Source organism: Portunus trituberculatus, chromosome 42 (assembly GCF_017591435.1).
Source record: "Portunus trituberculatus isolate SZX2019 chromosome 42, ASM1759143v1, whole genome shotgun sequence".
Classification (NCBI taxonomy): Eukaryota; Metazoa; Arthropoda; class Malacostraca; order Decapoda; family Portunidae; genus Portunus; species Portunus trituberculatus.
Genome location: NC_059296.1, coordinates 11987846 through 12002966, shown reverse-complemented (window position 1 = coordinate 12002966; position 15121 = coordinate 11987846). Strand labels below are relative to the sequence as shown.

The following is a 15121-nucleotide window of genomic DNA, read 5'->3' as shown; positions in this document are numbered from 1 at the left end:
ACTATATTTTTAACATCTCTCAGACATCTTCCCTTCCTCAGTTTTTTACTATGTGATCTTGTGCTTCTAATGTCATATTCTTCTCCCAGAATCAATTTCTCATTATTCACTTGATCCATTCTGTTAATCAATTTAAAAACTTGTATCAGATCCCCTCTCTCCCTTCTATGTTCCAGGGTTGGTAGATCCATAGCCTTTAGTCTCTCCTCTCATGTCATCCCTTCAAAGTGTGTGTGTGTGTGTGTGTGTGTGTGTGTGTGTGTGTGTGTAGAAAATACATGATTCTTTTTTCCTATAAATACTCAATGCCTATTAAGAACAAATGATATGGAATCTGTATTATAACTCCATTGTTGGTGATTCCTGATACATGATTAGACTTGGATATAGTTGATCAAAATAATATTTTCTTGCACCAAAGAAAGATTTGTTTGATATTATTTACATCACACCCAGGGAAAAAGTAACAGATCTAGTAAAAGTGATTACTCTTAAAATTTTGTTGCTTTAGAATAATACTGCTCATTTTTTTTTTGTTGTAAAAAAAAAGTTCATGAATATCTGTTCATCATGTTTTAAAAAATCAGAGTAATTTGTAGTGTTTATCTTCGAGTTTCCTGGATGCATTATTTTCTTTGAGTGTTGCTTGTAATCGTTGCACTGTCCTTAACTCTTTGCATAATAATGAACCTGTGATGCTGAGATTATTCTTTTTAAGAATGTTTCATAAAGGTAGGTAAACACATTATAAATTGAATTAGTACATACAGTATATGAATTTCATAATTAGATTGTTAGATACAATAAAATATTCTATTGAGTATGAAGAAATTAGATTTTCTTAATTCAGATGAATGTGTGAAATGAGCAAATGCAAACATTGAAAGGAAAATGATCAAGTTAATTTTTTGACAAAACCAAACTTACATATGGAACCTACTCACATATGCTTACATTTTATCTCTTATAATCCTATCAAGCACTGTTTCTCTGTATATCCAAAATAAGAAATAACTCTGTGATTTCATAAGGCTCGTCATGAATTCTTGATGAGTGTCTGTATTGGAAAAATTTCTTTCATGCATGTCCTGGATTTAATCTGTACTTGTACATATATGCATATTTTTGAAAATTTGGAAGTTGAATTAAATCAGAATAAAGTTTTAGGATAGCACCACATTTTTTATTGGTTTACCTTCTCAGTTTCTCATTTAAGTTATCAATCTGGCATATGCAGGATTATTCAAAGCATCCTGGTGGTGGACAGCTTGGTGTGGTCAGCTTGTAACTAGAGAATCTGTGCTCAAATTTCTGGCTAAATAGATGTAAAATGAGCATCCCAGTGACATAAAGATAACACACATAGCTGAAAGGATAGATTAATCCTGGCCCAGGCAGAGGAAAAAAATGTTGAAAAATAGAAGTTGTAATCAGGTTTAGGTATTATACAGAGGTAGATGTAGTGTAAACAAGAATATTCATGAGCTTAAATTCTTTCATGCATCTGGTATTCATCTAAGCAAGTACAGTGGAATGTTTCAACTACATAAGTTGATTGTAAATAGATAGGGAAATAGAATCATAGTTCACTAAATGAGAACCCCTTTTATTAAACATACCTAATTACATTAACTGAAGACTGGCCAAGGAAAACATAAATAAGAATGCTATAAAACCAAAAACAAGAAATTTATAAGAATACTTGGAATATGAAGTACCTAGTTTACTGTGTGTGTGTGTAATTCACTGTTTGATCTGCTGCAGTCTCTGACGAGACAGCCAGACGTTACCCTACGGAATGAGCTCAGAGCTCATTATTTCCGATCTTCGGATAGGCCTGAGACCAGGCACACACCACACACCGGGACAACAAGGTCACAACTCATCGATTTACATCCTGTACCTACTCACTGCTAGGTGAACAGGGGCTACACGTGAAAGGAGACACACCCAAATATCTCCACCCGGCCGGGGAATCGAACCCCGGTCCTCTGGCTTGTGAAGCCAACACTCTAACCACTGAGCTACCGGGCCGTGTGTGTGTGTGTGTGTGTGTGTGTGTGTTCGTATTGTATTCACAGTTGCCTCTGATTACTCAGTCAGCCTTCCCCATTATGGAGCGAGCTCAGAGCTCATAGACCGATCTTCAGGTAGGACTGAGACCACACCACACTCCACACATCAGAAAAGTAGTGTGTGTGTGTGTGTGTGTGTGTGTGTGTGTGTGTGTGTGTGTGTGTGTGTGTATAATTCACCTCGGTTGCCTGCTGGTCACCCAGCCAGTCTCCCCCCTTACGAAACGAGTTCAGAGCTCATAGACTGATCTTCGGGTAGGACTGAGACCACATCACACACAACACACACCGGGAAAGCAAGGCCACAACCCCTCGAGTTACATCCCATACCTATTTACTGCTAGGTGAACAGGGGCCACACATTAAGAGGCTCGCCCAGTTGCCTCGCTGCGCCGAAACTCGAACCCGGCCCTCTCGATTGTGAGTCGAGCGTGCTAACCACTACACTACGGTGTGTGTGTGTGTGTGTGTGTAAATTATAGGCTGGTTTCTGGTCTATTCAAGAAATGAGGCATGGATTCCTCTTCTATATCATAAGCTTACTTTTATATTCCTTGTTTTCTATATTATCCCCAAGGTTGGTGCTACTTGAATACATTTTATGAAACACTGGAAATACAAGACAATGTGTTAACCCTTTGACTACTATGGCTTCCTTTCAAGCTTCATAAAATCTTGTACAGCATGTTTAGAGTTTGATTTTGGAAACTGTTGACAAGAAAAAAATCAAGTTTAATGCCTTTAAGTTAATTTTTTATTCTTCAGAATTAATTATTGTCATACTGAGATCAGTATTCAGAGGGTTAAGATTGAACGGTCTCCAAAATTATTCACATAATTTCTTTGCCACAAAATTGATTTCAATTAAAAAAATAAATGCAAATATCACAAACTCTGTAAAACTAAAAATTTTCAAGCAAGATTTTATATCCAAAATGTATCTTAGTAATCTATGTAAAAAAAAAAAAAAAAAAAAAGACTATTGAAGATAATGGAATGAAGAACAGTAATGTAATTTACATAGGCATTTCTTTAGGATTTGGGTTGTTGGCCAGGTCTTCTGCTGCTGCTTGCACACACTCATTAGAACAAAAAAGCCAATTTTTAGACATTTTGAACTTTTTCCCCAGTAGAGCAGTCTTGCAAGAATAGCACTGGAAGCACTGAGGGTTTGCATGATAGAAATATCCACGATGGCTGCACCTGTTTTCTGCAGGTGCTATCTTTTCTTCGCAGGTCTGACATGTCTGTAGAAAGATAATCAAAAGAAACAGCATGAAAAAATTATATGAGAAAACAAAGAACAGATGATCAAAAAGAATAATTCTTACATAAACTCAGTTTTTGTTTCTTGTTTAACCACATCTAATATTTATTACTAGATCATTATTTCATGTTATGAAATCTATTTTGATAGTGATGTAATGTTTTTATATTACTAAGTTGGATGAATAAAATACCTTAGCCTGGTAAGCCATGTGGCACGGCAAGCAGTATGGGAAGCCATTTTTGTCTGGCACATAGCGCTGGCCAGCCAGAGGTGTGTCGCACATGTAGCAACAGTAGTGGTGAATATGCCAATTAAAGTTATCAGCTCGGGTCCAGGAGTCTCCAAATATCAACTGGTTAAGAGAGAAACATAAAGTAATAATGATAATGATTTTATCTGTGATTGTTCACTTATCTATCTAGTGAATTAGACTTTTATAATTAAAATATGGGATGCCGAGTACATGTATTCTATTCAGTCTGTTAAAGAAAAATAAAGCCAGAAGTCTGGAAATCTAATTCCAGAAACTTTAAGCTTTCCAGAATAAAGGAAAACCATTCTTTCTTCTATGTTATTCTGCCACGCATGGCAGAAAGTAATGATATCACTTTCTACTTAAACAAGTACATACATTTTAATGATGATGATAATATATGGTGATTTTAGACAATACAATGAGCAGCTATAGTAATTAAGAGTATTTCTACACACCTCGTCACAGGCTTTACACCTTGGCATGTCCATAGCATCTGTGAAGTGGCGACCACAATAAACTTTTCCATCTTTATAGAAATAGATGAGATCTGCCAAAAGTTCTTTGCAGGTGAAGCAGCAGAAACAAGCAGGATGCCAACACTGTAAGGAAGAAAAAAAACATACTTGTATATATATGCACTGTATAAAGTGAATTTATGTGGTATATATTTGACTATTTCATAATAATGTAAAGAGATATATAAACTGATAAAAGTTGCTACCTTATCTGCTCCTGCTCTCTCACAGAAGATTGCTACATCCCCAACAGTCATGGGAAGACTGCAATACTGACATGAAAACTTGCTCTTCTGTCCAGGGATCTCTCCACTCATATCTTGAGATCGCAAGACATGACTTTCACCAGGAAATAATACAGTAACATCTGATCCTGGTGCTACTTGCATGCTGCCTGAAATGTTTATTGCATCTTTGAGGAAAATTATATGGATTTCAAGATTGTTTCTTACTCTACCAAACATCAAAACACCTACAGCTGCAAAACAACACAATAAAGATGGAACATCAAATAAGAATATAAAAAAGAAATGGTGAAAAAAATATAATCAACGAATAAATAAACAAAAAACAGTTTTACCTGATAATGTTTCTTTGTATGCATCATAGGGAGCCTGAACAGCTTCCTTATTTGTAATGCTTTCCTCCCTTGGTGACAGTTGAGGCAGAGTGCCTCTGCCACCCTCCTTACTGGGACTTAAACCAGCAGGACTTTGTGAAGGTCTATGGCTGCCTAGAACCCCAGCTTTTCCATAAGCATGACTATTGCCAGGCTCCGATCCTCCCATCTGATAGCGGTGGATCATGGTGTCTCTACCAGGAGAGAGAGCCTGGTCTGCTGAGGTAATGACTGGTGTCCTTTGCAGAGGGCTACCTACATTAGGTAAGTGACCTTGTTTGCCTGGTACAAAGCCTTGTTGACCTGGCATGAGGCCTTGTTTGCCTGGTACAAAGCCTTCTTGGCCTGGCACGAGGCCTTGTTTGCCTGCTACAAAGCCCTCTTGACCTGGCATGAGGCCTTGTTTGCCTGGTACAAAGCCTTCTTGGCCTGACATGAGGCCCTGTTTGCCTGGTACAAAGCCCTCTTGGCCTGGCATGAGGCCTTGTTTGCCTGGTACAAAGCCTTCTTGGCCTGGCACGAGGCCTTGTTTGCCTGGTACAAAGCCCTCTTGGCCTGGCACGAGGCCTTGTTTGCCTGGTATAAAGCTCTTCTGGCCTGGCAGAAGGCCTTGTTTGCCAGGTACAAAGCCCTCTTGGCCAGGCATGAGGCCTTGTTTGCCTGGTACAGGGGCCTCTTGGCCTGGCACAAGGCCTTGTTTGTTTGAAGGAGAGGTTGGCAGGTTTGATGGTTGACCATGACCTGAAGCAAAAGGTGGTGGAGGTGGCCATTCACTTCCTTGGCTTATAATGTGCTGATGAGGACCCTTCATTGCATGAGGACCACCAATCAACTGGTCCTTGTGTGAATCAGGTGATGGGAAGCCCTGAGCATGAGAAAAATTATTCAGTGCACACATAAACATAGTGCTGAACTAAGATTGCTCCAAGTAATCTATATTACTATATGAAAAAACAAGTATTAACACTGAAACTAACAACATATGATTAAACAAACAAAAAATAAATAAATAAAACAGATACTCTAGTGGTGCTGTGATCTGTCAATGAATACATACATATTAGCTGAAACAAATAATTGCAATAACTGTATCTACTGTTAATCTTAATACTCACCTTTTACAGTGATGGGCAACATTTTACTGGTGTAAAAAAATCTTCCTTTGCTTACCTGTTGACTGCTACCTGTCTGGAGCCCAGAAAGTTGTGCTGTGATGCCTGGCACACCCTGGTTCTGTCCCAGACCCCTTAGTGGCTGAGACATTGCAGGAGCCACACCATAAGAGTCACTACTGGCCAGAAACCTTCCGGATTCTCCTATCATTCCTCCCATAAACTCCTTGAACCCTTGAGGTGCTTTCTGCTGATATGGCTGGTCTGTTATCTGTGTATATGGCACTGCATAGGTGCTGTCATCTTCTTTGTAAGGAAGACCAGGATAACTGTGACCTGCAATATTTCCAGCGCCACTATTGAATTGAGGGTCCTTCTGTAGATGACTCTGGAGGGGCTGAGCAACAGATGGTGATGGCATGCCAGCAATCTCCTGAACAATACCCTGGCCAGCCACCTGGGTTCTGATGCGTTCCATATATGCCTCAAAAGACTGGAGCTCCTCAGTAGGCATATTTTCACATCTCTGACTGGCATCCATGTCATACAATGGAATCTGCTGCTCTAGCTGCTTACGTCGTTCCTTAGCTGCCTGTTGATGTGGTACATTTTTAACATCATATCATGGAAAGCTTATTTCAAAGGTACTTCATGTTAAGTTCATATTTCACATCAGTGCTGCAAGCAAATCCATGGTTATGAAAGCCTCACTTCAGATCCAGCCACTGGTCTCTTTTCTGGTGGAAGGAGTGCCATGTAGCGAGCTGCCAAGTTTCTTTCTGTATTTGGTGGCACCCAGTCAAACTTCACCTTCTCTGGCTTTCCTGTTTCTTCATTAACCATATCTAAGTTGTTTCCTGCAAAACAACATTCATCAGAAGATGTGTGGGTACATTCTGTATATATTTGAAAAAAGAAAATATATTGTACTATATGAATATTCAGAAAAGCTTTATTATGATACACTGAATAATAAATTCATTTCAGAAACCAAAACCATAATCATAAAGTGGTTGATTAAAATTCTTTTAAAAAGGGTAATTTCCTCCTGCTCTATTTTTTACTACATTATCATAACATCCTTTCCAATTCATGCAACCATGTCCCTGATACAACTTGTTTAACAGAATTGAATACTATATATTACATTCTTACTACCGCAGCCATCATTGTAAATGATTCCACGAAAATTATTTGCCATGGTAACAAAAATGAATACCTGAATTTGATGAAAACAAATTATAATTATAAAGGTATTTTGTACCATAATCAAAAGTCCAGATAAAAAAGAAAAAAAAAAAAAAAAAAGTTTTTCTATATCATAAATCAGTGGATGAATTTATCGAACACAAAGAAGCCATGAACCAACCATAAGAAAACTCCAGCTCCTCTTTCTTGGTGCGTGCTGGCCGCTCAAACAATTTGCCGATGACCACCTTACCAATGTCCTCATCATCATCCTGCACGTCATGATCGTCCTTCCACATCGACAGTTCATGCATATCTTCCTGTTTTTCTCAACTGTTACTTTATCATGCTCAAAACCTTACTGCACTAAATCTTGCTTCAATATTATAAAAATACTACATGGTAAAGATTATATATATATATATATATATATATATATATATATATATATATATATATATATATATATATATATATATATATATATATATATATATATATATATATATATATATATATATATATATATATATATATATATATATATATATATATATATATATATATGAGTGCAAAAGAAAAAAATTATAAGTATTGTGAAGAAAAGCCAAATCCACAGTAATACTGGACAGTACATGCAGTAAAAAAAAAAAGTTACTTGTTATCATTGATGTAGTTGTAGTGGAAAAAAGAAAAATATGTTTTACTTCACACATATATCATATCTATGCATTCTTGAAATAAAAGGAAGGAAAAAACATGGATTGTCTTGAAACATAAACTGAAAACTTATGGCCTCCTGCCACGTATGCAAGAATGTTAACACATCATGAACCCAGATTTCTTACATATATTGAATGTTTTAATGTTTTTGATGACTTCACTATACATATCACTTAAAATAATTTTGTTTAGTAGATACAGAAAAATGACTGTAATTAGTACACAGACACACTGTAAAACTGAAAAAGTTTGTCAAGGTAAGTATTTGAGACATTATTACTTGATTAGTTGTCAACCCTCACACACATGAGTAATCATGAGGGAAAATATGAAAAAGGCATGCACCAGTTAGCAGAGAAAAATGTGTATGAAAACTTTTTGAGTGAGAGTTGTTCAGGCAGAGTCATGCAGCATGAGAGTAGCTTACATGGTGGTTATGGCCCATAATTAGGGTATATCTGCTGGCCTGGAAGCATGACCAACGTATCATGGTGTTGCCTTGGAGAAGCTTGCATGGCTGTCTGCTGTACCACAACACTGCACATCACAGCGAATGCTCAAGGAAGAGTTCAACTGAACACTGAAGGACAATCCAGATGGTTGGAAAAAAGGAGAGATGAGGCTCAAGAGGATTGTTAACAGTAAGGAGTTAAAATTTATGCACTGTCTGTTGTCCATCCTTAGACTGTTAGAAGCTGTGCTATTCAATGACAAGACAATTTGTTAACCACAAATTCGACAGGAGGAAGAGAGCATATACATGTGAGAAGCAAGCAGAGAAAACAAAGAGCTGAAGATGACAGAAATATTAATCTGCATGTTACACATCAGGTGAAAGTGCTCGAAGACTCCAGTAAAAGAAGAATGTTGTATATGTCACACAGTCCCTAAATCAAAACTGCCCATCAGTCACTCATAATAATTTACTTATACATAACAAATCAATAACAAACTTGTCACACATAAGCATGTATATTCAGCAATTGGATATATTTCTGGAACATTTATAAGGATGCCTATTAACAAAAAGATTTTCATGACCAATGTTATACTTGACATAGACATGAACCCACTGCTGCTACTCACCTCCAGAAATGAAGCTCAAATCCAGGGCACTTGTCCCCACACTTATTGCACTTGGCACCGGCCCCAAGATCATGTGCTAGTCGGGGCTTGCGCTTTCGCCGGTTCTCAATGTCAAAAATGTAAGGATTGGGCTTGACACTGCCCACCTCTGCTGACATAGTGGTGGTGGTGGTAGTGCCAGCGTCTGTAAGAAGGTTTTTATCAGTCATTATGCACAAAGGATCAGACAAGAAAGGAGTATTGAATATTTGTTTTGATGTTACAATAATGGCTACCTTGTGCCATTGTATGACTTCTGAAGTGCTGAGTGAGGAGCCACTATGTCAGTCTCATGAACTGTACCACAACAATGCTTATCAGTTCAGGAACAGAATGCTATATCTGTTATCACTGATATCATGATAAGCTCTACATCTTAAAAGTTACAGGTATATACACCAATACAGCTTTCTATATGTAGTGATCTTTAATGTTTCGTCCTTGTTTAATTAGTAGGTTTTCTGATGCAACACCTTATCTATCTCTCTCTGGGGTAATTTTTTTTCCATAGACTGTTACTATATTGGCCATTCATTCTCCGTTTTTCATCTGAATAACTAATATGATCTCTCTCTCTCTTTTTTTTTTTTTTTTTTTTTGAGGGAGGAGCAGAATATCTACAGTTTTGCTTCCTAATCCACTGCTGTTCCTTTCTTCTCCCTCAATACATTTTTACTCTTAGTTTTCATCACCAAAGGTTAAAAGACTATATGAATTAGTACCTGCTTTTTTCTTTTCATCTTTTACTATGTGTCAAGATTGCAATAATATTCCCAATAAAGATTGCCTTTCAAACAAACTGTTTACATGACGCAAGTGCATGATTGCACACACTGAGGCTTACTAAACACATTTTATCCATCAGTGCTGCTAGATTTTCTTGAGTCTAACATATTTTCCTCACCCTGACTTACTAAGAAACCCTTCAAGATAATAAATTTTAGTTGTGGTAAAATATATTTTTCCTGTCTAATTCCTCTTTTCAGTCATATAACTTTAAGCAGTGTTCTAAATACACATCTTCTGTATATTATAGTACAGATCATGTTGATATATCTCCACTACCTGGGATGGGAAGCTTATCTCTAATCAGCCCTTTGTAGTACTAATGAGTACTTCTGTCATCCATGTATCAGCATCAAATGCCTTTGTTTTGATACCTAATGAAGAAAATGTTGCATCTGTTCAAAGATGTGCCCAGTGTTAAAACAAAGGATGATGCTTCAAAGAAACCTAATTAATATCAGTAATATTACCTTACCATGCTAAAAAAAAAAAAAAATAAATAAAAAAAAAAATAAATAATTAAAAAAATAATAATAAAAAAATTTTCACTTTAAAAGACGGTCATATTTTACATTATTGAAAAAAAAGCTATAATGAACTTATCGCAAATAACCATGCAAAATATTTCCTTTCAGTACACTCAGGAACATGCGGGATGCCAGCTGTCAAAATCAGCTGATGGGGCAGGTGTCCTGAGGCACATGTGCGGAGTGTTGCTAGCCTATTTGGGAAACAGCGAATCCCACTTAATATCTTGCCCTATGTTGTGCCTGAAGACCTGGAATGAACTCCGTTTCGCCTCACCTCCAGGAACAGAGCGGGCGGCGGGTGGCGGCAGGACACAACAAGCCACTCCCTGTTCTATGAGCGAAGTGGGTTAGTGGTTGTTGGCACCTCGACACTTTATGTAACCTGTTGTTTCTTGTTTATTAGATGGTTTACTAAAAAAAGGCACGGTACATCATGACAATTAATGATTTATGTATGTGCTAGATACATTATAAAGTTAGTCATTCACAAGCATAGCCCAAGAAAAAAATATGTGATGTGATACCTAAAAGTAAGAGAATCGCAGTCCACTATAGTGAAAGTTGAACACTACTAAACGTTGTTTAGGATCTATGGAATGGGTTGGGATGGAAGAAATCTACATTAGCCTTTACATCTATACTCACCTGGGAAACGGTGAATGCCAAGGATATGATGTCATGAACAAAAATATATAGGATCCTTGTTACTTTTGACCAGGTATAGAGTATGTATTTGGTGAAAGTTGACAACCCATAACTTGTTCTTTAAAGAATCTATCATATTGTGCCCATTTTCTGTTAAAGATAAGGCACATAGTGAAGGAAAAAAATATTGTTATCTAATTTCGAAAAAAAGAGGCTACATCATATATTTTTTCTTTTCTCTAGGTAGAAAATTAGCTTTTTTCCAGCAATGGAACGTCTATTTTCTTAACCGAAGCAATATTGTCACAGTTTACCAATGAAAATTATAAATCTAAAACAAAATTTATAAAGAATTATATAAACAAAATTCTAAGCTGGTAAAAAAAGAAGAAACAAATATATCACTTGAAATATCTATGTGTTCGTTTCCTTTAACCGTGACGTCACATGAAAACAAATAATCACGTGCGCTTCTCACTCAAAAGGCCTTTCAAGCGCTCACAGCCACACATCTACGGCATACAGTATAGCAGTGGTGGTAAGTTCCTAGATAAGTGTATGGGTAGGCCACTGTGTGAAATTTATTGGTAGTCATTGAGGGAATATGTATTTAATATTAGGCTCTATTCCCGTGGCTTATAATTACACATCAGATAAGATTAAGGTTGCAGAATAAATCTTAACTACACCTAACCAAATAAGAAACGTCACGTAGATAAGATTTAGGTACAAGAAGGCTACTCTCGGCAACATCGAAATATAAAACATGGCGACCATTACAACAAGAACGGCAGGACCACGTGACGTATTAATATTTACTTTGTTTTTTATTGCTTTAACAATTTTCCGGAAGTTAATTTCTATTGCATGATATTTTGCAACCTTAATTCTATGTAAGTTTTAATCTCGGGAGAAGAAGCGAAGGTTATCTCCATATCATCTAGTCATCGGTAAGCTTGTGATCATCTAAAATTATAGTTTTTTTTTTTCAGAAATTTTGTACACTGTTAGATTAAATTAATGTAAGGTTACGCCCGATTGAAGGTACAACGGGTAAGTAACTCGATGAAATTATTATGGATAGAATACTATATGAAATTGCACAACGGCTGTGGAGAGAAAATATTGGTTGATTGTCAGATAAAACTGCTGGTATTGCATTTTTAGGGGTTAGTAATCAGATAGGACAGGAAATGATAGGTTCAAACTTGCTGAAGCGAGGCTTAAAAGATTGGGCGTATTGGTTCACAAATAGAGTGGTAGACGAATATAATTAACTTAGTAATTAAAGTGTTATAGTGATGAGTTACTTATCATTATAGGGATCATAGCAGAACAGTAAAATTGCAGTTTAACACAATACATCATATCCTCTTTTCTCCTTTTTCCACAGCAGGCTTGGTTATCTGATGAGAAAGCTGGATTTTAGGGTGGGAGAAGCCAGATTGAGCTAAATTTGGACATTCATGAAAAAAAGGATGAAACGCCATATTTGGAAAAAACAGGAAATTTTTAGCCTAACCTTACTGGAGGGGCTTCAGCTCGCTCTGGGCCTCCCCCATTTAGGACACTAATTTATCTTAAGGCGGGTTCACACGTGCCAATATGCGACTAAAACTGCAAGTCGCTAAAAGGATTGACTGAGCCTTTACACATACCGACTGGGAATAATCGGCTGGTTGGCGGGAAATGAATGTAAACAAACAACTACTGAACAAGTGTCTTCCTCTGCTGATGATGACGATTGGGATCAAATTAAATCACAAGTATTCGATCCTCACCTCAAACAATACCCTGCATAGAGGGAAGCAGTCATCGGAGAGTGGCAGCTATCTCATCGAACGCCGATTTGCGCAAGCTTTTTTTGCTATAAAATTCACTATACGGTTCCAGACGTGCTCTTTTTCCCTCATCAACTCGAAAATCTTCTTCTCTACATCGACACCGCATTTTCAAATCTTTCCCCGTGACGTCACAACGTAAACAAAGTCGCAAATCGACTGAACAAGACCGACATGTTGGTTTTGTTTTGCGACTGTTTTCTTTTTAGTCGCTAGGCACCGATATTTAGTCGAAAACTCTACCGAGTTGCAATTTCAGTCGTATATGGACACATGTGAACCTGCCTTTAGTTTGTTTGTTTGCAACTTTTCTTAGCAGTGAGGACAAATTAGGAAACTATGCACGCTTTCCGCGAACAAGTCTCTTGTTTTGTTATGGGTGCTTTAGTAAGCGTAACTGATGCATACATGTAGTTAAGTACACAGTAATGGGGAAATACGGTCTAAAATATTATTTTCAGTAGAATATGATTGTATATTTGATATACTTTCAGAGTAAATTCATTAACGTAATCGCTTAAACGGCGCACGTTTTAAAATTTTGATGTATTTATTTATTCATTTTATTATTTTATTATATATATTTTATGCTGGTTATAGTCACTTACTTGAACTCTTGAGTGAGGCTTGTTCCTCACCAACCAGCCTTTGCCAGGAGCTTCAGCTGCTGCTCTCATTCATGTTGCAACAACTGACACAAACCTTGATTCACCAGCAGACGACAGTTCATGGGTGGATAGGCTGCTCCTGCCGCAGGGATGCGTCTGCCACGTGCCGAGCGCTGTAATAAACCATTTATCTTCCTTCCTTCCTTTCATTCAGATATCCGTACACACACACACACACACACACACACACACACACACACACACACACACACACACCGCGTAGTGTACTGGTTAGCACGCTCGACTCACAATCGACAGGGCCCGGATTCCAGTCCCGGGAAGCGGCAAGGCAAATGGGCAAGCCTCTTAATGTGTAGCCCTGTTCACCTAGCAGTAAATAGGTACGGGATGTAACTCGAGGGGTTGTGGCCTCGCTTTCCCGGTGTATGGAGTGTGTTGTGGTCTCAGTCCTACCCGAAGATCGGTCTATGAGCTCTGAGCTCGCTCAGTAATGGGGAAGACTGGCTGGGTGACCAACAGACGACCGTGGTGAATTTCTCTCTCTCTCTCTCTCTCTCTCTCTCTCTCTCTCTCTCTCTCTCTCTCTCTCTCTCTCGTTACAAGGGTGATACATTGGACACAGGTAGATTTTTTTTTTTGTGAGACTGGACAGGCCCTCTTTTCACATTGCATCGCCAAATAACACCCAATAACTAATATGATAGCTATAGTGATTAATCAAATTTTGCGTGTGTGCTTCGTGTGTGATGGTGACAGATGTTTTGATTAATGAGGACTATTGTAACCACCGCATAACTTCACTGTCCTGACAAGAGTAGTGGTAGTCGTGAGCCTTGGTGTAGCTCTTCTCGTGGTGGTGGTGGTGGTGGTGGTGGTGGTGATGCCGGAGATGGTAGCAGGAAGTCATCCATATCTTACCTGATGGGAGGCGTGCTGCTCCTTCCGCTGCTGTGGGTGCTGGTGATGGTGTTGCTGGTGCTTGTTTATGTTCGTCGTTACAATAACCAGAGGCAGGCTGGTGGGGGGGGAAGGCGGGGCAGGGAGCGGAGTGGGAGGTCGGGCACGGTGCCAGGGAGAGATCAAGGGGGTAGGGGTGACATCAGGGGTGCTTCTGAGACGCTGCAGACGATTGAATGACTGGTGTTAGGGAGGGTGCGTTCCCAGCGGTCTCAGTACAGCAGGGGTGTAATTCCCTGCTAGGGGCTACGGTCCTGTACCTCTCCCAGTGTTTTCTATACATTGATTAATCGACTTTTCGTTATTTTAATTTTCTTGCCTTGTTAACTATTCCTGTATTGCTATGGTCATGTAGTCATATGGACGAAATATGGTAACGTTAGAGAATAAAGAAAAATGAAAAATTACTAGTCTCATATGTGAGTGTGCTTGGAGAAAAGTAAATGAAAAAAATGGAAAAAGAAAAAAAAAATGTCATCGTGAAAGGAAAGAAGTGAGGAACACCGCAGCTACAGTATAAAGTGACGGCCGCGCCTTGGTCTTTGTCGCTCGTGTGAATTTCACTCGATTCATTTTTCTTAATTAACGATAAGTAACACCTATCTGTATTTTTTCTGTTGGCGAGGAGGGGCGATACCACATGATAAAGGGTGTTTTGAGTGAAGTTTTCTGCGATTTGAAGGTAACTCAAACTGGCCAAAGACGAGTGTGCTTGAGGCCTGCTTAGCGTGAGTCAAGGAATGTGTAATATTATGTAGAATTCTGTCGGATGAATGCACAAAGAATCTTATAAGGTTCCTTAGAGTGTGTATGAGGCTCTCTTGTCTGGAGGGTGAGTTCACAAAGGATT

At 38.3% G+C, this 15121-nt stretch overlaps 1 protein-coding gene across 1 annotated transcript; it reads right to left on the bottom strand.

The window, feature by feature from the left end:
- Positions 1–2428: 2428 nt before the first annotated feature.
- LOC123517605 (lipoma-preferred partner homolog) lies at positions 2429–9219 on the bottom strand. The gene is given in 11 exon segments (XM_045277871.1): positions 2429–3322; positions 3536–3697; positions 4057–4200; positions 4323–4510; positions 4697–5600; positions 5906–6439; positions 6559–6704; positions 7217–7327; positions 7330–7355; positions 8845–9028; positions 9120–9219. Coding segments are annotated over 11 exon segments (2640 nt in total). The 5' UTR covers positions 9130–9219; the 3' UTR covers positions 2429–3091.
- Positions 9220–15121: the final 5902 nt, after the last annotated feature.